The sequence below is a fragment of the Lissotriton helveticus genome, chromosome 1_1 (genome assembly GCF_964261635.1).
Source record: "Lissotriton helveticus chromosome 1_1, aLisHel1.1, whole genome shotgun sequence".
NCBI classification, from domain to species: Eukaryota; Metazoa; Chordata; class Amphibia; order Caudata; family Salamandridae; genus Lissotriton; species Lissotriton helveticus.
The window spans coordinates 1,296,956,636-1,296,983,248 of NC_136057.1; the positions used below are offsets into that span (position 1 = coordinate 1,296,956,636).

A 26,613-nucleotide genomic window follows, 5' to 3' on the forward strand; every position below is an offset into this window, starting at 1 on the left:
TTTAACTGCAGGAAGACTGATCTTGCCAACAGCTTAGCAAAAAAAAGTAAAACGGAGATTAGACGATAATTTGATAAATCTTCAGGATCTACTAATGGTTTCTTTAGTAGAGGCTTCACAACAGTATATTTCGAATTTTTCGGTACTATTTCGGTTTGCAGAGAAACGTTAATAATCTTCCTGGAACCTGAAATTCAGTTTGCAGTTGTTCCTTAAACATCTTTGATACTGCTGCGATATGTGTGACAAGCCCAAGTATGCAGTTAGTGATGCGTCAAATGCCCTTAAAGTTGCCAGAACGCAGGAAAGAGATGGCCTTTGTCCATAGGCTATCTTTTGACCGCCCCTTAATTTGCTGCATTTCCTTCCGAAATGCTTTCCTAAGTTGTTTGATCAGGCTCTCCCTCAGCTCCCCGCCTGCTCTAAAAGCATCACTTATGTTAATATTGAGCAAAACTTTGACCTAAAAAGGTCCGTTCTGACCCAGCCCTTTCAAGGCCTGAGGCCGCCTAATCCCTCATGGAGGAAATAAGGTTTCAAAAGCATTTACTGTGCGGTGTAAAGGTGCATTAAATTACTCTGTAAGTAACCCCCTCACACCATTTATAACATGCTGTTTTAATTTAGATGACCACAAAAGTCTAGACATCTTTTTACAATGCAGTGGCCAGCTATTGGGCCACGTGAGGACAAGGGACTTATGGTCACTACCACCGAGGTCACCTACAAAAAGATCCTTCACCATACCAAAATTGCTCAGAAGATATTATAACAATCAATCAGGGATGTCACCCTCCCATTATCAAACGTCAGTTGAGCCGGCTGATCTCCAGGACAACTACCATTCCTTATGGATATATTTTAGCTATTAAGTAGGATCTCCAATTGCCGGCCCTTGTCTGACTCCCCAAGACAGGGAACATTCAAGGCCAAATCTTTATCCCTTTGAATGAAGTCCCTCGTCTGCCCAGGAGGAATTTTTTCATTAAAATCACCCATCACAAGGATGGGAGCTCAGGGAAACAGCCTTTGGGTCTGACACAAGTGTGCAAATTACAGGGATAAAATATTTTAATCACATTTCGGGGAGAAATATTTATTAATGAGAATCAGATTGGGGGATCCCATACAGTCCCCTTTACTCCAATCAGAACATTACTTAATATCCCCCCTACCGGTCTTAAAAGAGGGAAGCCCCGATACGGATACAACAGCACAGTTCGGAGAATCACTGGATAGGACAGCAAGGCTGCTATCACCACTTTATTGATCTTGATAACCAGCCAGCGTGACGCCAGGTTCCTTTTCACGCCAGCTATGTTCCAAGACAGGATCTCTGAAAGAGGCGTTTCGAGAACTCCCTTTTTGCATTGATGGTCCCCGCTATCCAGTTCCAAGCATGCTCCTGCTTTCCAGATAACTCCACCTGGTTAGTGAAGATTTGTCTACCCCTCTCCATTTTTACCACTAGGATCTTCTCAAGGCCAACTCCCCATGGCCTCCACAATCAGGGGCGGGGACCACTATTGGAAGGGGTGCCTCTTGGTGGCCATTAACTAAAATTGCAGGAAAGCCTGCGGCGGGGTAGGAGATAGATATCAAAGCATGCTTGCCTAAACTCATTTCAAAACTTCTTCCGCCACCACCCTGGAGTGAAAGTAAACCCCTACAAACAGCCAAGCTGCTGATAACTTCCAGGGTTTAAAGTGTAAACCAGAGAGCTGTCCTTTGTGGACATTTTGCCTAACTGAGGGATTGAGTGCAGTTGAGATAAAATACAAAATCAATTGAGCAATCCTTATGACTCCGAGTCAGCAAAAAGATCTACAAATTGGAGGACCTAGACGGCATCATCGGTAGAACTGGCGGCAGATTTGAACCTCCACCAAGTGTGGTCCTCCAGACTGACTTTCCCACTCCAACTCTGCCAAAGTGAAACTCCTCCACACAGGAAGCCATGGGTATATCATGATCAGCCTGAGTGGGTCTTAGCATTACCCTAATGCTCGACTGGCACTGAGGCAGCACATGGGGTTGCTCGATCCTGGGGATAGTGGCGGATTCAAGTGGCCCAACGTTATCAGATGATATACCCACATCTTGAAATGTAATCTTTCTTGTTCTTTTCTTAGATATTCTCCGCACTTTCCTTTTAAACGGTGCTTTATTGCTTTTTAGTTTATTATTACTTAACACTCTTCCATTTATGCTGCAGGCCGGATTCATGGGTTGTGCCAAATTGAGAAAACTTTGCTGGGTTTGCCTGGGGCCTAAACAGGGCCAGTGGGGACAGCCTCAAAATTAATGCCCACATAGGCAGGAAGCCCATCCACAATATTAATGTCTTCCTAGAACAGATTAGATGCCAGAATATTTTCAAGACTCTGCAGAGATCTCGAGATGGAAACATAATCCTCTGAGATGTTCACTGGGGGATTCAACAATAAATTAGAAGAAGCAGACAGATTAACATGATCTGATGGTATAAGGCTGGGAGTGCTTGAATACAAAGATAATGATTGTTTCGGCTGCTTTGCCGTTTCGGCCACTGAAAAGTGATGGCGATTATTAGATTTTTCAATTGGCCTAACTCTTGTTTATTCATCTTGATGAGATGTTAATCTAGTAATTGTTCCACACTTGGCCAGCTTCCAATGCATTCTCCCTTAAGATATCACCCACAAAGTTAACTATCTTATTTTGTTGGTCTACTTTAAAAGTGTGTCAGGGCTAGGCTATTTTTTTAGCACTATTCACCTTCAAAAAGTTTCTTTTTTAATATGTTTCAGTTAATTAACCATGTTTTCATTGTCGTCAAAATTATGGGTTATGACGCTTAGAGGAATTTGAACTTAAAATGGTTTATTTAAGAAAGCCCTACCCTAAGTTGTTGTATTCTTTTCACAAATCTTTTGTTCATTTTTGTCTTCAACCTTAGCCAGTTGGATAAATGGATGTCTTTGGCGGGGTGCACACAAACTTCTGGTGCCCAATCATCCAGAGGTACTAAGGCTTCTAGAGCAGTTTGGGCCAGGGCAAGTCTTGAAGACATTCTTAGACTGGTTGAGTGGTTTAAAGTCTCTACATTCTGAAAATGTTATTGCAAGCTGGTGGCTCATCCTTCTTTGGTAGAAGTAAATGTGCTTCAAACAAGCATAATAGGGACTCTGGTCTCGCCTTAAAATGCAGATTTTCCCAGCTGTTTAGCAGGGGAAAGCCCTCATTTTACTTAAGAGACAGATGCCAATTGTACACCGCCACTGTCTTTATTACAAGCAAGGGTATTTTTTCCATCCCTAAACGTGTTACTTCTTTTCTATAGGTAATTTCGAGAACTTTATATGGATGATGAGCAAACTGATATTTCATTTTGGATTTCTTCTCTGGATGGTCTTCTTTTCTTTATGAATTTTTAGTTGAAGTGGCAGCCAACACTATTAAGAGGTGGTGAGGCAAGTGGAGGGAGCGTGGGAAGAGGAACGCGCGGGGGGTGATAATAATAAAAAAACACTTACCATAACCTCGCATTGAGCCTCGGTGGACTTCCTTGTCCCAGCAGGCACTGGGGCAGCGTCACAGACTCCCTTTCGCTGCTCTCCTGTTTGGGAGCAGAGCGGTGACTGGCCTGAGCGGGCTGATGAGATACTCCGCTCAGGTCAGGAAGTCTTTGGGGCTTCTCCAACTCAGCTGCGTTGGAGGTTGGAGAAACCCAAGTGCGCATGTGTGTTTGGCAAAACACACATTTGCACTTGGAAGTGAACATAGCACTCCTCCACCCCCCCCCCCCCCCCCCCACCATGCTCTGCCCCTCCCTCCTGCACAGCCTGGCTCAAAGCCGGCAAGTGAAAAATAAAACTATAGTAAAATATCGAATATCGTTTTATTTTCACTTGCCGGCTCTGAGCCAGTGGGGCGACACTCCTCCACCAGTGTTGAGTTGGTCTGCATCAACAAAAGAAGTCTCAGGTTGAAACTGACTAATACTTATGGATTAGGATTTTGGCTGATTGGTTTATTCTCTCTCATCCTGCAGTTTCCCAGCACGGGATTGCTGGGAAATGTTGTTTCCCTTTCCATTTCTTTGTTTTTGTGGCTACTGTAAATACATCTGAAAGATAAGAAAGCCTAATATTCCCTACAGTGTCTTTCATAAAATGTGGACTTCCTATCGTTAACCAGCTATGAAAATCTCCATTATGTGCATTTGGGGAAGTTGATGAATGTACATTGGACCTTGCCATGGAGCGGCTTCAGGAGCAATATGACATCAGCATAGGCGCCACAGGTTATTGTAACTCTACCTTCTTTAAGTCACCACCTTCACACTCTCTGCACATGTTAGGAATTTAGTGACGTGTTCAGCGCAGTTGACGGCTGATGACTGATTCTGCTTTAGGCACTGCTCGAACGCCATGAAAGGCTCTGCACACTCCTGACGGATCCGCTGAATAATAGGGCTGAAAGAGTACAAACCAGAAGCAATGTGAGCGTTACATAAGGCTACTTGGCACGCAACACAAGTCTCTTGAATATAGGGCCACATGTACTATTTCCATTTCCGAACCAGCACTGTGCAATTTGCACCACAACTGCTTCCCTAAAGGAAATATAATTTGTGGCGTGACCTATGTACCAAAAGGTCGTACATTTCAAATTGTACATTTGCAGGGACTCTCAAGATGACCTGCCTAATAAATATTACTTTGACAGGTAAATTAGTGAAGCCCTCAGTTTGGCAGCAAATATAAAAACAAGCATTTACAATGCAACGGTTTCGCCTTTGGAAAAGTTAGAGCTATTGGCATTGTAAATGACAAAATTTGTATTTATGTGTTGGTTTTGAAAACAGATAAATAAATGGATTGTCATTTACATTGCCAATAGCTTAATCTCTAGCAAAAGTGAGACCTATTGTACCCTACGGACGAGCTCAGCAGACAGCAATTACTACCACACACACACACCCAGAGCCACACACACACACCCAGAGCCACACACACACCCCCAGAGGCAGCAACACACACCCAGAGCCACACACACACACCCAGAGCCACACACCCAGAGCCACACACACACACACACACCCAGAGCCACACACACACACACACACACCCAGAGCCACACACACACACCCAGAGCCACACACACACACACCCAGAGCCACACACACACACACACACCCAGAGCCACACACACACACCCAGAGCCACACACACCCACTCAGGAGAGCAAGCACAGCGAGGGTGCAGGGAAGCAAGCACAGCGAAAGGGCAGGGAAGCAAGCACAGCGAGGGGGCAGGGAAGCAAGCACAGCGAGGGGGCAGGGAAGCAAGCACAGCGAGGGGGCAGGGAAGCAAGCACAGCGAGGGGGCAGGGAAGCAAGCACAGCGAGGGGGCAGGGAAGCAAGCACAGCGAGGGGGCAGGGAAGCAAGCACAGCGAGGGGGCAGGGAAGCAAGCACAGCGAGGGGGCAGGGAAGCAAGCACAGCCAGGGGGCAGCGAAGCAAGCACAGCCAGGGGGCAGGGAAGCAAGCACAGCCAGGGGGCAGGGAAGCAAGCACAGCCATGTTTCCAGTGCTTGGCTATTCTGAACAATTGGTATCCGGCCTGCCACTCAAACGAAAACAACTCCCAGAGTACCTTAAATAGCTAAATGAAACCACAGAAGTAGAAACATTATGTCCTGACTACACGAGAGAGGCTGCAATTGTAACTGCGAGGGACAAATACCACTGAACTGGGAAGAAGACGGCATACAACTATAGTGGAGGAATAACAACCTCGTACACTACTGCATACCACTGTGCTTTGGATGTCCCATGCCTGCCATCCATGTTGCTTCATCCCACCTCCTTTCCTTCGGTCACTCGTTGCTTCTCCTCCTCATACCCAGACTGTGCTCCTTCCTTCCCCCAGCTGCACCTTCCTACTGTCACCAACGGCTTCTCCTCAATACCCCTTGTACTGCTCCCCCCCACCCAATTAGTGCCATCAGTGTTACTCCCCTAGAACAGAATGGCTAAAAAGCAGTAGTAAAGCCACTAGGTCTCAAGAGTGAAATATATTGGCTTTGCTAATGCTCGTGTTTGAGGTCTTGCCTGACAGCATAGCTGTCCCCAAGACCTACTGTTACCAATAACTTATTTATAAGCAGAATGGGCTTTACATCCACCCGAAAGTACACTGAATCATCACACATGAAATTCTCTATCCCACACATGCACTATTTACAGAAAGCAATCTTTTCTGGTATCAATTGACAACGCATCTGTCAGCAAGATGTACTGTTACAAATTCTTTAAAGTGGGATTTGGCGTCATCCAGTGGAGTAATACTCTCTGACCTCAAGCTAGTGCCTATTTGCTTTCTACCTTCCAGGAAATGCATGAGGGACAAGGGCATTTGAATTGTACACTCAATCATCGCGCTGCTTGTCACATTCAATTATTTATTTCCTATATGTATTCCATACAGAGAACAATCCTTTTTCCCAGCACTGGCAAGGCCAACACGACAGGATTTAATGTAATAAACAGCATTTGTGCATGCAGCACATGGAAATACATTTGTGAATGTGTGTGTTTACATAGATTGGCAAATTAAGTTGAGACTTACTGGTGTTGTCAATGCCTGTTTCGATCTGAGATTCCACAATTTCCCACAAACTGGGAACATGACACAGGTGAGGACATTTAACCTCGTCTCCAACACACCCTCGTATTGAAAGCTATGAACATTGGAACATGCAGCTCGTACTGCAAACCATCTTTTTTTTACATTTTCAGCTCATTCTAAATATGAGATTAACATTTCAGTATTTTGATAAAGAATCAATTTGCTCCAAATTTAACATGTATACCTTGTGTCTGCATTAGAGCTCGTTCCAACATCCGCCAAAACTTACATCAACAATCATATACAGATACGGTTCCTAAAATAAGATAAATATTAATTACAGCGTACATGTCAGCAGAATGGGGACTTTATGGTCTACTCTAGATGCTGGGCATTCAAGGTATATAAATGCAGAGTTTTCGATGTACCTGTAAAAAGCAATGCACACCTAATTCTGCCAAATCTACATAGTTTAAAAGATCTCTATGTATGAAGAGGATCTGCGAGGTCAGTGTAAACTGAGGGATAGATCTGATCTCTTAAGGTAGGAGCTAGTGAGATCTGTCACCTGATACATGGCTATGCTGCTCAAGATCTGTAAGTGGAAGTCACTTCAAGAAATAAACAAGTGTCCCGTGTGCAGTTTGCTGCTCGCTTCTCATGTGTCACCCTCAGGCAGTACGAGACGACAGGAGGTCACCCTCAGGCAGTACGAGACGACAGGAGGAAAGCCGTACCAGGAAGAGAGCTCGTAAGGGGCTAGGTGGGAACCAGAAAAGGACAACGTTTGTTCGAAGGGCCTGGACTGCAACATACTAACAGCAGCAGAATACAACCCCCTCCGACAGGAGAATGAAGCAACAGGGCCAGTCGACACACAGAAACTGCAAAACAGAACCCAAGTGACACAACAGGACCAGCACTGTGCCATAGCAAAACGTGCTGTGCCAGAAAATCATAAGAGTGTCAGGCCAAAACCACCCCAGTACCTGAAAAGGACCAAAAGTACCCAAAGAATAATTCAGATTTCTCAAAAATTCAATACGACAGTGCCTATAATAACTTGTACCATAACAGTGTCTGACGGAACCCTGCCGTGTCTGAGTATATCTGTAATAGTGCCAGAAACAACTACACCACCAAAACAAAACCAGAGACAATGCATAAGCAACTACGATCTCATCAGTGGCAAAAGAGAACCGCCAACGGACCAGAACCGTTTGCAAGCAAAAAGATTGGCTTTCTGGATAAGAAAGTAAAGTAAGCAATAGGCAAAGAGAAGGGACTGCTAGCTGCACATATAAAAAGCAAGCTGCTGCTGTGTATAGAACCACCGGTGGCTGGGGAGCCCAGCCTGCTTTCAGCAAGTAAACACTCCGTTCAGCGTCGTCAGTGTGACAAAGTTCCCAGAGAAAATAACAACAATGCTGCGTGCTTAGTTTCACAAGCACTGAGTGCTGGGGCAGACTGACCTGGTGGTGACAATTACGGCTGGCATGGCTGCAGAAATCCTTCGGGGCGCCCCGTGCCCTCTGCAGCTCGCCTCCTGCTCTGTCTCTCCTGGGCAAGGCTCGGACTCCTCACCGTGCTGGGTGCAGTGCCGACGCCGTCACGAGCTCTGCAGAGGGGGAGGCTCCGGCTGTGAATCAGAGGAGCAGCCGTCACTCCCCTCCATCAACCCTGCTCTGTCCTCTCACAACATGGCGGGCACTGATTTCACCGTGCACAAGACGCAACAAGTGTCTCTGGGCTATCAACCACCTGCAACTGAAAAGGACTAGATGCTGATCAGCCATTTACTTGCCTGATCAACAGAGTTTAAATCCGGCGCCAGGTGCCTTGGTCAAAACTCTTGTGCGTCAAATTCAATCAACACCTTGTTTCTTAATATTATAATGGCCCGGACGGCGGGAGGGGGCGGGAGAGGACACGGACGGCGGGAGGGGGCGGGAGAAGACACGGACGGCGGGAGGGGGCGGGAGAAGACACGGACGGCGGGAGGGGGCGGGAGAAGACATGGACGGCGGGAGGGGGCGGGAGGGGGCGGGAGAAGACACGGACGGCGGGAGGGGGCGGGAGAGGACACGGACGGCGGGAAACATGCACAGGACAGCGAGGGGGGCGGAAAGGCACACGGAGGGGGCGGGAATGGACAGCGCATCTGAATTCACTTTCAGTGAAAGGGGAGGGAACGGGAAAAAACGTAACTCCGCCCTGGGAAAAAATCTCGGGAACGCCCCCGAATCTGGTCCGGCCTTGACGGACAGATCCGGCACTCAATGGCTAGCCTCCATTTATGGAGCTAGCCAATGAGAGCCGGGGGACGTTCCCGAAGTGCTTATTGTCGACATAGGATTTCACCTGCGCTGAAGAGCTGCGCAGAGCGCAGCCTTCGGCAGGCGAAACCCAATGAAGGCCTTCACGGGACCACAGACCAACACCTCTGAATTTTCCAAAGTGGGAAACATATGTTTAAAGTAGCCCTTGACCATTAAAGCAATCTTTTTAAAAAATCTGTCCCATCTGGGACGACGTCGAGGGGGTCAGACAATGGTCCTCTTGAGAACTACCTGCCCCTCCCAAGGCCTCTGACACAGTTCAGTAAGGGGAAGGTACCACCTGGGAACAGCCTCTTCTCTTCCAAAACTCAATACAAGGCCCCTCCTTTGCTTACTATAAACGGCTTCACTTGGATAACATCATACCGGCTTTGAGAGTTCTCCTACAACCGCACTGATGGGAATACAGTGGTGCTCCCACCACAAACCATATTGACAAGATTCCCTAAAGTTTCTCAAAAGCTTCCCTTTCTTCCTAAACTCCCCAATGCCTCAACATGGGCTATACAACTGTGGATTCTCTTTGACAGTCACAATTTGGCTTCAATCATATCATCCATTATGTCTGCCTTGGACCAGCTAATCACATTCAACTTTGTCCACCAGGCTTGTCCACTAAGGTGCAGGAGAACAAGGTAGGGCCCGGTTTTCAGGAAATCCACAAACGTTGATTTTACATACAATGCATATAAATGGAATGAGCCACATAAACAGTAGTTATTGTGGACATCTGGAGGGGACCAGGCATTCATTAATGTACAACTGACACTGATAGATATAGTCCCTCATCAGCAAGTGCATCCTGAATGAGCTTGACTACTGGGCTGACACATTACTCACCATGCAGCCCACAAGAAAGCCCTTAATTTACCCTTAATTACATTACAACACTTGTAGCAAATTTAATCTATAATAAAACCTTCAAATCATCTTTCCCCCACCATTTGGTGTTCAACCTAGTCAATCAATCTCCACTTTTAAAATCCAAACATCCATCTTCACTCAATGTGTGAAGCCCCTCCTTCCAACTTTGAGGTTTGTGCTGAACCGGAATGTCCACAACACAATCAGATCTTGTTAATGGCATTCCTCATTGTCAATGAAGGCTGTCATTCATCATGCTAGTTTAATAATCCATGCGTAGGTTGCACTATTAATGTACTGTCTCGCCCTCACAACCCTTTTCCCGGCTGCAACAATTTCTGAATCATCATCTTAATACTCTCATGTATACTGTTACCCCATTTTGTAAGCCATTTTGTCCACATGATAAATAAATATGTGCAACATGTTTCAGTGGACTTCATTAAAAATGGCTCTGCATTCGAACAGTAAGCACCACAGTAAATCTGAATCACGAATCTTGTTGTCCGTGAACAAGTGTCATACACAAGAATAGAATAATCGCTTGTACTTACTGTGAAGAGGTGCACTGTGCGACACCGACTTTAAGCTCATGGCAATCCTGCTGCCATGAAGAGGGCTTGGAGGCCACACACTCTCCATACTGCTCCATCTCTTTCCTGCAGTATCGAGCTGTGATCTCCATGGCCGCTTGCCTACAAACAGAGGTACAGACAAAGTCCATGAGGAGATCATAGATGTTGGCTATTATATTTAGAGTGGTAAAGTTATTGCCCATCCTGGGTGCTTAAGACAAGAGGCAGCCTTGGGAAAAGCAAGTTCATTTTATTCATATGTGTTTGAATATACTGTATCAGCATTAGCAAATAGATACAAAAGTGATTATTATCCAAATTACAAAAGTGTGTTATTTATTATTATAAATAATTACTGATGATGAAACTCAAAGGTCTCGGTATGTTTCAACTATAACTTAATAGAGCTTGCATATATTTTGACCACATAAAACATCACTGACTGGATAGTAAATACATTTGAAGAAAAATGTAGATTTAAAAACACTGTAATCATATTACATGCCTGAAACTAACTACAATGAACACTGTGTGTGTGGGTTATGCAGTCCTTCTGCAATCAAAGACTATTCACAGGAATTCTCACATATGTTACTAGAAGATTTCGTTTTTCACTGGGAAATCTGCTTTCCAGTCCTAGGCCTCTGTTTGAGAAATAATACCAAGGTGGTAAATACCACTTAGTAATGCAACTTTAGCTTTTTCAGAATGCAGTGCATAATAAGTGTTAATCACAGCATTCTGGGAGTTGTGCATTTGAATTGAACCAAATGGACTAACTTACCTAAAACAATTACAAAAGTAAAGTCCATGACTAGAAAAACGGATTCAGCTGGTACTCTTATCCTAGTTTCTCACATACAGAGTATGAGTAAGAAATCTTGGAGAACTATCTTAAACCAGAAAAACATTGTTTGCCTGGTTAAACATCAAATCTTGATTGGAGATTCCTAAATTCTGGACTTTTTGTTTTTTTACACCTCAGGATCTCGGTTGTTAAATTGGATAAAAATGTATTTTCATATTGGCCAAGAGGCCATGTGTAATGTTCCACTTTAAATATAGTTTGGCTCTTTATATGGCGGCAAAGAGACCATGTATCATGAGTGACTATGTTATCCAACCGTGGCATTTTAGCCAACAACTATTTGTATGCTGTGACTTGTAATTTAATTTACCACCTCCCCTCTGCCCACCCACCTCAGTATGGCTGCAGTTGGTTACAAAGGCAGGATTCCCTGGAGGTGTATTACATTACAGAGGGACACTCTGCTTATTTTAAGAAAATAGCACAAAGACCCTAGCAAGAAATCCAACAATGGTTTGAAGTTTTTTTTAAATAACTTGGGGCCTCTAGGTAGATATCCTCTTTTGAGATTAACAGCTTTGTTATGAGAAGTATTGCAATCAAGTCATATTGTGCATTTCATGTTGCTGAGTCAAGTGGTACTTTTGTAGGGTACTAAGCAGCGCGATTCATCTGTGCTACAGTGCTCACTCAATACTCAAAACGTGCCAGTATGCTACCATACCAGGCTTTAGGAGTATATTTGCAGCAGTGTGCTCTCCAAATCACAACTGCATACATACCACACCCTTACTACTCTCCTTCTGAATGTACATAGCAATTTGCTAAACTTGTTCTTTGTGTGATGCATGGATTTTTAACAACCCCTATGATCTCAGTGATGTTACATTGATAGAAGCAACCCCACTCTGAAAATTGTTCTAGCACCACTGCCTGAAATCGCCCCCACTTTAATCCAAGCCAATAGGGAAAACACATCTCTCCATTGTCTTTCCTGTGTCTAGTTGTTGGCATGTATGTTTAAGTGACGATTTGCAGTGTTGAATACTTTGACTATTACACATTTACAGACAACACATTTCCCATTGAAATTGCCACACAAAGACATGCAAATTAACTGATAAAACTATACATTGCAGAAACAATGTGTAGAAATAGGATTTTAACAAATATTTGTCATTTGCATATCACCAACCAGTCAAACACACAAAAGGAAGTAGGAGGATGCTTGCAATAAGTCTAACCACTGGCAATCGCACGGGGTAACATTCCAACCCATTGTTCTTTTGTCCACCATGCCACCTCAGATTAGACTGAGGCATGTGCATATCAGTCTCGATCCTACTCCAATAGAAATAGTCAGGCTCGAACTGTCAAGCAAAATCCTCTAAGAACAGGAACACAAGCAACCCAAGACCAGTTTTGCTCTGATTGGGGCTCTTCAGTTCGGTGTTGCTTGATTCCAGTGGCACAATAAGCAACAACAAAAAAACACACCTTGGCACACCCTTGGCCACTACATGAAACATACAAAAGGTGCAGGGAGGAACCTTGCAATAAGTCTAACCACTGGCAATCACTTGTGGTAGCATTCCAACCCATCGGTCTTTTGCCTACCACACCACCTCAAATGACACCCAACTACATGCTAATCAGTCTTGATCCAATAGGAACAGTCCAGTCTGAATTACCAAGCCTAGTCCTTCCAAAACCGAAACACAAGAAACCAAAGACCAGTTTCTCCCTAATCGGGCTCTTCAGTTGAGTATAGCTTAATTCCAGTGGCTGAGCAATGGAACCACATCCAGGCGGTGTGCCTGGATTGGCCACTTAGGGCGTTACATCAAATCCACAAAAGCTGATGGGAGGAAGCTTGCAGTAAGTTTAACCACAGGTAATCGGTTTAGGTAGCCTTCCAACCCACTGTTTTTATGCCTACCATGTCCCCTCAGATTAGACCTATCCATAGGCAAATCAGGCTTGATTCTGCTCCAATAGGAACTCTCTATGCCTTGGAGAATATGATTCCAAATTCCTGGACACCCTTTATGTTGATTCTGCTGTGCCTATCCTTGATGGGAGAATGCCAATCACTGAAGGAAATATTCTGAAAAACACCCCACTGAGAAAAAGGTTGATTCGGCCTTTAAAAAATGTATAGTCAGGCTTTCACCTTGCTCTTAGGGCTGGTGTTTATCAGGCTTACACCTCTCAGTTGTTCAGAATCCAAAAGGTCTGTTAAAGCCAATTCAAGGATGTAATGAATGTTCTGCATTAATAAAAACACAATGGAATGCCTCATAGAATTTCTTCCCGATATATCAATTGTTGTGGTGAGAGCTTCGACTTTGGCTGATGGAGCATCAGTAGCTACATGTCCCAATCTATTATTAAAGGACTGGAATGCAGAAACATCTCAAGGGTCCACATCTTTGTGGATGCCATTTGAAGGAGCGTGACTCTTTGGTCTCAAAGTGGAGGACAAATTACACCGCCTTCAAAGTAAGAAAGCATCATTATTCCTATAGATGCCAGCAATTCAGGTAGCCTGGTTTTTCTAAATATAAATCTTTATTCTGACAACCATGTGAAGACACCAACCTTCAGAACACATTTTCAAGTTCCAGGGAAGGCCTGTTTTTGGCTGGTACTCCTGGAAACAAAAGCAGGACACTTCTGGGAAAGACCCTTCTTCCTGGCTATGCTGAGGTCCCAGGCATAAATTCACCTGAAGTTGCTAATTAGAGGAGGAATTTTGCATTTTCTGGAGCAATGGAACAGATAATGAATTGTTGCTGATTACTAGGAGAGATTACAAGATATAATTCTACTCTCTTTCTCCAGATTTGAGGACGATCTCTACGCCTTGGCTAAAGTGTCCAATCAAAACAGGATTGATGAAGCAAGCAATATGTGCTCTGGTGGAAAAACAAACAATAGTTCCGGTCCTGATATTGAAAAGAGAACGGAGTCTATTCAGTGGTTTTCCTGGTGTCCCAGATGACCAGTGAATTCACAAAATTGATAGATCTTAAGAACGTCAACAAGTGGCTTATGAGTATTCCATTCAAGATGGAGACATGACAGAGAATCGTCCCCCTAGCCCCTACAAATCATTTCTGGGCTACTACAGGTTTGATGGATGCTTATTTTCACACATTACCACCAGGAATTCCTGAGAATTTGTATCCAGAATCAACACTGGCAGTTCAGAGTTCTTCGCTTGGTATCCGCTTAGCTCCAAGGCTCTTCACAAAAGTAGAAGCTCCAACTGTAGCTTTCCGTACATTGACGAATCGTTGGTCTATGTTCTATCAGGGGTTAATATGCTGTAGTATAGATGACGAAAAATTCCTGAATTGCCATGACTTTCTTCTCAATTGTACAAAATGCTAACTTCTTCATTCCCGGGATTTGACCTTCGTAGAAGCTAAGTTCAGGATAAACATGCAGGATGAATGAAGATCAACCTGACTTTGTTCCCGGTTGCCTTCTTTGTTAATCCTTCCAGATGGAACACATTTGACCACCACCTTGGAATCTACGAAGACACTGGTATCCAGGTTCCCAGTCAATGAATACTATGATGCCACTGACCCCGGAGTTAGGATTTACACTACTGGGTTGGTTTCCACTGGTAATATGGGTAATTGCTGTTTTGGGTACCAGACAGGGCCACTGGAATTATGTGATTCTGCGTCATTTCACTAATTATAATGTTTTTCCTACATAACTCGTCATCTGCTGCATAAGCTCAAGATTTTAGCAAAACAAAATTTACTAAAAATCTAAGTGACGTGTTGCAGTGCAGTAGAAGGCCCTATGCAAAAGTTAACCGGCTACCTTTCTGTTGCTTTTCACTAATTTTGCATGTTAAACTGGTACAAATTAAGTCAACCTATTGCCCAGGCAGTGTTAACTTGTCAAACAAGCATTTGCAATGCACTAGGTCTCACATTTTTTAGAGCAAGTGCTACTGGCACTGCAAATGACAATGTCTTGTACCTACGTGTTTTGGTTTGGAGTGTAGTGGATGTATGACCAGAGACGTAGCTGCAGCACTGTCTAGAAGACTAAAAATGGGGATTTACCAAAGGGATCAGAGAAGCAGGAGCAGCATTGTCTAGGGGACAAATAATGAGGAATTACCACTGAGAACAGACACGGCTGCAGCACTGCTTAGAGGACTTAGATTGGAGGAGTTACAGACGGGAGAGAAGCAGCTGCGGCACTGTCTAGGGGACTAAGAATGAGGATTTACCACTGGGAACAGGGACACTACACCTCCCAGAGGACTCAGAATGGGGAATTGCTGATGGGACCAGAGAAGCAGCTAGCAGCACTGTCTATAGGACTAAGAATGGGGAATTACCACTGAGAACAGAGACACCATTGAAAGATTGCCTAGAGGACATAGCATGAGGAATTACCAATAAGACCAGAGAAAGAGTGGGAAAAGAGACACAGCTGCAGCACTGCCTAGAGGACTTAAAATGTGGGAATTTCCAACGGGACTACAGAAGTAGCTGCAGCACTGTCTAGAGGACTAAGAATGAGGAATTTCCAATGAGACCAGAGAAGCAGCCAGCAGGACTGTCTAAAGGACTTAGCATGAGGAATTACTGACGGGACCAGAAAAGCAGCTTGCAGCACTGTCTGGAAGACTTACAATGAGGAATAACCACTAGTACCAGAGACACAGCTGCAGCACTGCCTAGAGGACTTAGAATGAGGAATTACCAATGGGGCCAGAGTAGCAGCTAGCAGCACTGTCTAAAGGACTTAGGGTGAGGAATTACAGACGAGACCAGAGAAGCAGCTAGCAGCACTGTCTAGAGAACTAAGAATGAGAAATTATCACTGTGACCAGAGACACAGCTGAAGCACCGCCTAGAGGCCTTAAAATGTGGGACTTGACAATAGTACCAGAAAAGCAGCTGCAGCACCGTCTAAAGGACTTAGAATGAGGACATTGCCAACAGGAGCAGAGAAGCAGCTGCAGCACTGTCTAGAGCACATAGAATGAGGAATTACCACTGAGAACAGAGACGCAGCTGCAGCACTGCCTAGAGGACTAAGAATGGGGAAAGACCACTGTGACCATATACATAGCTGCAGCACTGCCTGGAGGACTTAGAATGAGAAATTACAGATGGGAACATAGGAGCAGCTAGCAGCCCAGCCTAGAGGACCTAGAATGAGGAATTACCATTGGGAACAGAGAAGAAGCTAGCAGCATTGCCTAAAGGACTTAGAATGAGGAATTACTGAGGGGACAAGAGAAGCAGCTAGCAGCACTGCCGAAAAAGGAACCATAACGAAGGGTGCAGCTATCGGAGTCTGGACTGGGAACTAACCAGCTAAGGCAAGGAACGGGATACAGGTCCAGCAAGAAGACATAGAGGAACTGGAAATGCCTGGACCCGGGACAAGCAGCAACAGAGGCTGACCTTACACAGGTCCAGGACCCAAACCAAGAAGAAACGTGTAGGAGGCAGAAGAGGTGGGGACCAGCAGCTGGCTACTGGCATCATCTCAATCCTGTGGGTAGAGACGATAGAGACTTCCCCTTGTCCCAGCACCTGTGACGTACTGGGCGCCCTGCCAAGATTAAGGACAGGGGAGCTTTGCAAACAGAAAGGCACATCAGCTGCAAGCTGCGATATAAAACTCACACATTAGCACAGTTCAACGCATTAGCATAGCATTTTGGTATGCGGCATGGACGCTTCACAGCAAGGCTGCAGGGAGTCCCTACTGCCGAGTATGAAATTAACAAAACAATTAATGTGCGACACTAACCTATGTGGCCCATCGTGAAATAATTAATGTAATAGAGGCTGTCTCCAGTGTGTGACCAAACCTGAAAAAGGAGGGACAATTGTAAGCTATAAACCAATGAAAACAAAGAATTTTTGAAAAGCACATGAAGGAGCCAATCAAAGCGGTGGGCATGCTGAATGCCCATACATGGGATACAGCATGTCTTGCAGGGCAACTCATGTGCACTGCTAAGCGCGACCTAAAAATTACAAAATGATTAAGTAATACTATCACAAAATGTGATACATTACGTCACGTAATTTGCCTTTTCTTGCAGCATAATTTAGTCAACCCTGCCGCATAATTTGGTCCTTCCAAGCAGCATAATTCCAATGGCCCTGGTAAAAAAAATTAAATTACTTGTTGAGGGGTTCACATTCAGTGTAAGAGATGTGGTCACCTTTTCAATGCATCTCCTTGGATTAAAATAAATCACATGTCCCTACAGAACTCCTTGCCTTAGTTTATTGCATATGCAGAGGGCACAATGCCTGCATTTAAATATGTCAAATAGGGCTACCAAATTTAAATCAGCTTACATGTGACATTTTCAGGCCTCAAGTGTAACACGGACTGACACCTTAGGGAAACATTGTCTTCATCCCAAGCAGATAATGTTTAGGCACACAAAGCAGATATTTTCAATGATGCACCATAAAGGACCCTTTGCGGGTAACTTACCCTAACTATGTCAGGAAGCAATGCAAATTGACTTTATTTGGATCTCTCACAATATCATGACTCCCCTTTCAGCAACAATTCTCTTATGGCCGCCTGCCACTATCATCACCTCCGCAATAAAATCATGTGCTTGGTCCCCTTCCTCACAGCCCCTTAGGCACTTCCTTGGTATCAGTGACTGCCTTGTTATACACAAGGAAAGGGTTTTATTTTGGAAACTAAAACAACCAATGCTTCTGTACATTCATTCTTGCTAAAGGAGCTACCCGTTTGAAAACACAAACGTACTTTGTGGAAACAAAAGAGGAAAAGGTTCCATGCTCCATGGGTGTACAAGACTTCTGGGCCTTACATAGTGACCTCACATTTTTCCATTTTGGCTATGACTTGTTAATGCATTGCATTCTGGTACTTGTAATCCTGTCTATAATTGTAAAAGCAAATTACCAACAGTCAAGTTTTAAAAAAACAAGATAAATCTCAGAAGAGAGAGGTTGAGATCTCTGCTTTAGAATCCTGAAACTTAATGTGGTTATTTAAATATTGAATTCACTAAATGATTGGGTAAAATTTGCATATAGACGTTAACTTTTTATTGTGAATCTTGTATGTACTGTATTTTAATCTTTTTAATCTGTAGACCTTTTTATGGTTCTATGGGCCGAAATACAGTTATTCTTGACTTGAATTCACTAAGGGCCAGATGTAGGTAGCCTAATATCGGTCGGTAACAGCCGAAATTACCGAATTTCGTCCGTTACCGACCGGTATTAGGCTTTTCAGATGTAAGAGGCCAAATTGAAGGATTCGGTAATTTACCAAATCGGTAATTGACCAAATCCCTAAAGTAGGGAGCACTCAAGTGAGTGCATTTCCCATTTAAGGATTCGTTATTTACCACCAACTACAAGTTGGTGGTAAATATCGAAAACCGTAAAAAAAGGTATTTTGTGCTTTTTTAACAGTGCCATGTGGCAGACATACGTGCCCTTAGGGCATGTATGTGTGGCCACATGTGCACCCATGCCCTATTCAGGGGTGCAACAGGGTGTCAATGTGACACCCTGCCACCCTTGTAAGTCTTGCCCCTATTACAGATTCGGTATTTACCAAATCGGTAATTCCCAGGCCCATAGGAATGAATGGGAATTACCGATTCGGTAAATACGGACTCGGTAATTACCGAATATTACCGATTCTGTAAAATTTACCGAATCATTAGCTACATCACATTTACCGATTCCTAAATACCGAATAGGTAAAATTTGGTATTTAGGAATCGGTAATATGTGATTACCGACATCTGCCCCTAAATGTTTTATGCAACGCAGAGGTTTTACTTTGGTTTAAAACCAATTATACATTAAGCGCTTTTAAATATTTCAGTAAAGCTGGTCACTTTTGTTTTTCAATGCTGTGCTTTTATTGGTATATTTGTTTCAATTATTTTATATATATATATATATATACATATATTGCATATTGCTTTTAGCTTTGACTTGGCACGTTATTCAAAGTTATTCAACGCATGCCTAAGGGAATAAGAACTCTGGATTTTTATCAGATCCTTTAGTGGCAACATTGTGAAATCACCTGCAATTACTATAATTTACTGTCTTGGCCTTATGTTTTTCTCCTCATCAGTATATACTTTAAACAGCTAACGTGAGAAGAAAATACTTCAGCGAGAGATATAGGGTATATAAAGGTTGTGTCCAATCTATGGTTATTACAAACAGCGTACCACCAAGTTAAATATGATAATTTGGATGTATCCTTCCAATTCTTTGTTATCTGCTGGAAAGCAACTGCCAATAACAAATCTCATATCACACAATTCTTAGATAATAGTGCAAAAACATCCTTTGCTCCCATCCCCTTACTACAAGAAGTTGTTCAGCTTCCCTGGCATCCTTTATATTGAAAATGATATTGTTCAGGATATTAATTCAGTAATAGTTATATGATTGCATATTTTAACTGAATTAAGTTTTTCTTCCCGTTTCTTTTTGCATTAAGTCTTCCAAGAACCAGATCTTTATATTTCGTCATATCTTTTCTTCATTGCTTTCAAATAGAATATGTAATATTTTTTTTTTCTTTTTCCCTTTTATCTATGTAATATTTGCTGATTAACGGTATGAAGCATTGTTATTCATTTAGTTTTCTTCAATAAACCTATTCTTGAAACTTAAGAAGAAAATACTTTAGAATGTGTTCATACAGCAGGCCTAATGACCCCTAACTGATAACGTAAGTAAACAAAGATATAAAGACAATGTTAAAATAAATAAAGATTATTTCACATAAAGTTTTACTTAACAATCGATAAAGGCCTTTGAAGAATCTTCAAATGTTAAAGGAGTGGGCTGGCATTTTTCTCTGGAAAAGGTGGCAACTCAACCTCTACTCCAATAAGTTCTGTGCTGCCTCTTCCCTCTAAAAAGTGCAGTACTCTGTGGAGGATGCTCTCTCTCTGGTGCCACCAACCCACTCCTGTAAGGTGCCTGGCAGGCTTGGACTGAAAAGAAAAAAATAAGTTATTTTGTTTTCTTTCAGCCCAGGGCCAGCACTGTGGTAGCTCGAAGCAGGAAGCACACTGCAGCTGCTTTAGAGATACACATGCTGCACAGACAAGCTGATGGGCGCCCTTCCTGTAGAGAAGACCCGGAGACCCCACTTACCTTAGGGCCTGCTCATTACACCCCTGTTCTATTCTATGATTTTGGTTTCTTTTTTTATTATTTGAATTCACAGTGGGTGCATTAAAATCCCAGTTTTGCATCTGGTGGCTTTTGTGTATTTCTGCTGTTGTAGGCCATTAGGGATATGGTTTTCCTCACAAGTAATGACTGGGAAGTGGATGAGAGATATAGGCCTGATTATTTACTGTTGATCATCATTACTCTTAATTGTGCTTGTCATAGCCCTTACGACTCACTCACCCTCCCAAGCTTACAGGTCTTTAACAGTGCTTCATAGTGACAGGAGGATGTTTGGAATGATAACAATATTATGGCGCTCAGATTAGGGTGGGTGAGTGTTGCACTTTCAGCACGACTGGTGATTCCTGTTTCTGAAGTGCAATTCACCTCTCAAGTAATGACTGGGATGAGGACAAGTAGGACTAAGAGTTATTATGATTACTGATGAATAATCAGGTCAATATTCAGTACAGCATTAATGGAAAAAGAGTGCACAGTTTTTGGCTTCTGATATTCATAGAATATACTTATGTACACCATTCTTAATTTAAAATAAAAAAAGACATCCACGGAAAACAACTGATTTGTGTGAATCAAGTAAAGTTACTAAATGACTCCAATCTAACACTTTAGTCAGTTCATTTTAGTTTAACTAAGACTACAACTTCCAAAATGCATTACATTTTAAGCTGTTACATAAACACCTACGTGTGGATCATGGTATCCATGTTACGAGTCATCTGGTACCCTTAATGCCAAAAGACAAATGTGTGTGTAGAAGCTTTCCAATTTGTTTTGCCTTCAGTCACTCTTAACCCGTTCCATGCTCCCGTCGGCCAACAGCCGACTGGAGCACTACCTGGCTGGTGCTGCGAATGACCGTTGGCTGATGCAGCCTCACCTGTTTTTCGAACGTTCCGCACTGGCGCGGAACGTTCGAAGCAGCTAAGGTGTTAAAATACTTTATTCCGGGACTGGAGTTAGAATGATAACTATGCAACTTGCAGTATTTAGAGGGAGGGGAGTTGCACTTTCCCCAACTACTACGACTGCAGTTAGCATAGTAAATGTACCCTTTCAGTGTCCACCACTCTTACTGCTCTCACTCTCCTTTTCCACTCTGTACCTTCTTGGTATTCCAATGTAACCTCCTCTCCCGTAACCCTGCCCACCACCCCATTATTTAATCCACCTTTCCTACATCTTGATCTCCCAGTTAACTTCCCATACTTTCCCCCTTTCCTCCCTTCTCTTCTCTTCTTCCCTACCCACTCTCCCCCTCACCTTGTACCCTTCATTCTTCACAAACCCTTTCATCTCTCTTCATCCTCCCATTTCTCCAGTAATGCTGCTCAACCTTTTATCCCTTATCCCCCTTGGTAATCCCTTCCTTCTCCCTCCCCCGGACCTAGCAGAACCATATTCGTTCTTCAACTAACCTCTAGCCCAATCCCCCCCACTCTGCTTGGCGCCTGTCGCCATACATTCACCTCTCCTAGCCAACGGGACCTTTCCAGCCCCTTCTACTCTCTTCTCCCCAAACCTCCTGGCTTTCTATGACTCTCCTCTTTCCCCTCCCCGCATTTCGCCCTCCCTTCTCGTTCCTCACCTGTCTCCTCCTAAATTTGATCTCAATTCTTCTCCTCTGTTCAACATCATCAAAGATAACTCTCTTTCCGCCTTAGATGAACCAACAACCTCTCTCAACCATCATCTATCTCCATCTTTTATTCTTGTACAGCAATACCACCCGCACCCCCACCTCTCCCTGCCCTCCCTCGCCAATTGCACTCCCTCCTGTATCCATCGAGCCACCTAACGTTCCGTGCTCAGCCCTACTCTCTCTTGAAAACCAATTAGGATTTCTCATCTCCTCTATCTCCCAACTTGAAGCTACAATCTCACTCTTAAGCACTAAGATGTCCACCTTTCTAAATAACCCAATTCCCTTGTCAAATACCCACTTCCCCAAACTCCTGAGGAATACCTTGCTCCCGCACCCCACAAAAGCCAATCACAATCTGTGTCTGCAGACATCGCTAACTTACTGGATAGTTACAAGACTTCTAACACCACCCCCTTCCACTTTCCTCTCCAAGTAAGTCTACTCTGTGTACTATTCCAACCATCTCTTCTGTCAGAACTAATTATCAGCCTTATTCTACCCAAACGCCCCCGTCACCAAAACAGTCTCGTCAGAGTTGCGTTGTTTGTTCCACAACTGCAGATCTGCAATTAAACACAAACTGGTAATTTCTGACACCATCATTTTCCACATTCTTGACATTCTCTCCCTCACTGAGACCTGGTTCAACGACACCTCTCATACTATGTCTGATCTTCTGTTTACCACCGACTATTCTATCTTTAGAAATGACAGAACAAACAAAGTTGGGGGAGGTGTTGCAATCATCTTCTGAGAGTCCCTTCAACTTAAGGCTTTTCCTAACAGCTCCTTCCGTACATTTGAATGCCTGTCTCTGGAGCTTCAAGTGCAACACTGCTCCCCCTTAAGATTTCATGCCATTCGTCACCCACCTGGTGACTCCTCTTCTTTTTTGGAGGAACTCACCAACTTCATCAGCGACCAGTACTCTCAAAGTGACAGACATATTTTCCTGGGAGACTTTAATCTTCACTGGGGCTCTTTTGAAGACCCTCCTTGCTACTTTTCTCTCAGCAAATGATCTTATCCAACACTGCACCGAAACAACACACTCTAAGGGCTCAAATCTGGACCATGTTATATCTAAAAACATGCTCACTATTGCTATCCTTATTCAAGTAGACTGGTCCGACCACTTCCTCATCCCCTTCTCTCTTCACCTATCACGCTCTATAACTGTTGGTCAACCTAAAAGGACTACTACCAGGTTTGTAACACCAAAAACTTTTGACCTTGACACTCTTTGTGATTCTGCTATGCTTTCACTTCCAAGGTTAGACCCTAACATGGATGTCAACGATCTTACCTCCCATTGTCTCTCAGTCCTTGCATTCAAAATTGATAATGTTGCTCCACTTCAAAGCAAAAGGCCTATTCCCTCAGCACCATGGTTCAAAAAATCCCTTTATGAAGAAAGGAAGAACTTGAGAATCCTGGAGCAACAAAGGAGACACTCTCCATCCACCACTAATTTTTCTATTCTACGTTTATTTATTTGCGAGTTTGTAACGCGCTAGGATCACCTCCCGAAGGAGTATCTCCGCGCCTTTCAGCAAGATCAAAATACCGCAAACATATCTTCCATGAAAAAGCATCACTCTTCAGAACCCTCCTCGACTCAGCCAAAAACAGACCCAAAAACTAGTTGACCGCATCAAAAATCCAAACTGCTCTTCCTCAACCACCAAGCCTGACGATTCTTCAAAGAAAGCTGCAGAATTCGCTATATTCTTTGATGAAAAAGTTAAATCACTGATGGATCAGGTCCTTCATCCTACCCCCCTAGAGGAGCGCAAATCCTTAGTCATTTGCCAGAACTTTGATGTCATCTCTGAAGATGCCCTCCTCAAATGCATCCTCGAAACAAAACCCTCTAACCATTCATTTGACCCCATCCCTAGTGACATTGCCATTGATTTCCACACCCATACTCTTTCCTATTGGACCAGTCATCTCATCCTCAGCCAAGGCTCCCTTCCTGTTGCCCTTAAAACAGGACAGGTTACCCCACTTCTTAAAAAACCTTCCGCTGATGCAAACGACCTCAAAAACTTTCGCCTCATCACTAACCTCCCTTTTCTTGCAAAAATCACAGAAAGATGTGTAGCGAAACAACTTTCCCTAAATATTAAGGATAATAATCTTCCTACAATTTCCAGTCTGGTTTCATTCAAAACTGCAGCATTGAAACAGCCCTGCTGCAAGTGATTGACGATGCGCAGCATGTACTCCATGTGGGGGAATCTTGTCTTCTGATTCTTCTAGACCTTTCTGCAGCCTTTGACATTGTTAATCACAACACTCTCCTTAACACTCTACAAGAGAGAATGGGCGTGGAAGGCACAGTGCTTAAATGGTTTGACTCATTCCTCTCGGACAGATCCCAAATGATCAAAATAGCAAACAGTCTTTCGTCTTCATTGGCGGTAGGTCAAGCTGTCCCTCAAGGTTGTATCCTTGCACCCACGTTGACAATCTTTATTTGGAACCAGTGGGAAATCTAACCAGTAAATCAGGGGTCCTTTACCATCTCTAAGCAGATGACACTCAAATCTACCTTAAAGTGTCTTCTGCACATGATATCTCAATCCTCAACTCTACTTTCAACTCTATCCAAAACGGGATGTAAGCTCATCAACTCATTCTGAATCCCTCCAAAACTGAAGTCCTCCTCCTCTCTACCTCACTCTCTCCTCCTCATATTCAATCTTGGATGGATCAGCTGAATTTACTCAACAATAAACCTATTGTTGTCGACGGCACAAAATCCCTTGGTGTCATACTTGACAAAAGGCTCAATCTACTCTCCCACATCAATTCCATTGTAAAGAATGCACAATATCAACTGCGCCTTCTCTGGGGGATTCAACGTTTCTTTCCGGAGCATGACCTAAAAACCTTGGTCCAATCTCTGGTTCTTTCTAGATTGGACTATTGCAATTCTCTTCTTGCTGTCCTCCCCAAATCCCACCTTTCCCCTCTTAAATCCTTTCTCCATTCATGGCTCGTTTTGTGTTTGGGGCCAAAAGAAGTGACCACATCACCCATTTTGTCTTCTCTTCGGTATCTTCCCATCGAGTCAAGATCAATCCACAAGCCTGCCTGTTTCACCCACAAAGCCTTGCACACTTCCTCCCCTCGATATCTGGCGAATAAACTAAAAATCTCTGGAGGCTCTAGACTTTCTCGTAATGCGGAAAATGTACTGCTTGAGCCCCCCACCTTCAAAAGGAAAAGATCAATGGCTCAATCCTTCTCAGGCAATGCAGTTAGAATCTGGAACTCGCTTCCTTCACTACTCCGTACCACCTCTTCTACCCGGACCTTCAAAACAGACCTCAAATCTCTTCTCTTTCAAAGTCACTTTCAGAACTAATACAGCCCTTATCATGTCCCTGAAGGAAGTTCTTCCATATTGTAAATTTGTAATCTATGCCTGTACGATCTTCATCCTGATGTGTTTTTTGTGTGACTGCCATCTATTGTTTTTTTTATTTAATTTTTCTTCTTTCTCGTTTGTATCTGTAACGTGTAAATATGTAAAATTATCCTCATGTACTGTACTTGGTTCTATTGTGAAAAGTCCACGCTATATAAAAATGCATGAAATAAAATAAAAAAATTAATAAAATAAACTGCTGACCTGGGGGCACACCTCAAGGTGCCTGTGTTATATATACTGTGTAGTCGGTAAGGCCTCGTATTAGAAATGTTGCATTCTGGGACTTGTAGTTGAGCGTTTCTCACTCTAAGTATAATCTCTAACGCACAACTTCTTGCAAAATAGTGTGGCTTTAAAGCCCTGTACCGGCTACAGGGGTCACACGTTTGGGTAGTACATATGTGACTTAACTAATTATTGATATCTAGTATTCATTCGTTACATACGCTACCAATAAAAACTGCATTATATTCCCCACAATAACACTATCGTAAAAAACACACCAGGTGCAGAAAATAAATGGACCCACCCTGACAATGTACCCAAAAATACAGTTACCCACATGTCTGCACTGCAGCCGCCAATGCCGATGACCTCTGTCACAAATGACGCGCAGAGTTTCTCACGCAGGCGTGCTCGGTGACGAGCACTGAGTCGGAACCCATCTTTGAATGGTTGGGATGTCTGTGGACGTACGAACTGAACTTACAGTCTGAAATGATAAAGGAGTTTCTCAAACATATACTGCAACAATCACCATTTTCTAGACAAACATACCGTATATATTTAAAGATACTACTTTTTGGGAGTTACTTTGTAAATAAAAGGACAAGATGTAATAAAAAATACACTCTTTCGTAGAATTAACCAAAATGTACCGAAACGTGATTTTCTATAACCTTCGCTGTACCGACGTATACAAAATGAGAGATACAAAATAATTTCCCGTTCTAATAAGACAGCCTGGTGTGAGGGGTGCCTTTCGAAAAGGGCATTATGAAACGTATCGTCCATCTTTAGTGTCTATGGAAATGTTGGTTTATAGAAGGGGGCAAGTCGCTTTTAATGGAAGTGACGTTTTAGCAGGCGAATTGT

General features: G+C 43.4%; 1 protein-coding gene across 1 annotated transcript in view; it reads right to left on the reverse strand.

Moving 5' to 3' along the window:
- CHCHD5 (coiled-coil-helix-coiled-coil-helix domain containing 5) overlaps positions 1-26,529 on the reverse strand; it is a 40,798-nt gene extending 14,269 nt beyond the window's left edge. The window contains exons 1-4 of the mRNA XM_078681065.1: positions 26,397-26,529; positions 26,081-26,230; positions 10,373-10,513; positions 4,302-4,457 (exon numbers count right to left, since the gene is read on the reverse strand). Of these exons, the coding sequence (XP_078537191.1) occupies positions 4,307-4,457; positions 10,373-10,513; positions 26,081-26,082 (294 nt within the window). The 5' untranslated portion in view covers positions 26,083-26,230; positions 26,397-26,529 and the 3' untranslated portion in view covers positions 4,302-4,306. The remainder of the gene's footprint in view (positions 1-4,301; positions 4,458-10,372; positions 10,514-26,080; positions 26,231-26,396) is intronic.
- Between the last annotated feature and the right edge of the window lie 84 nt (positions 26,530-26,613).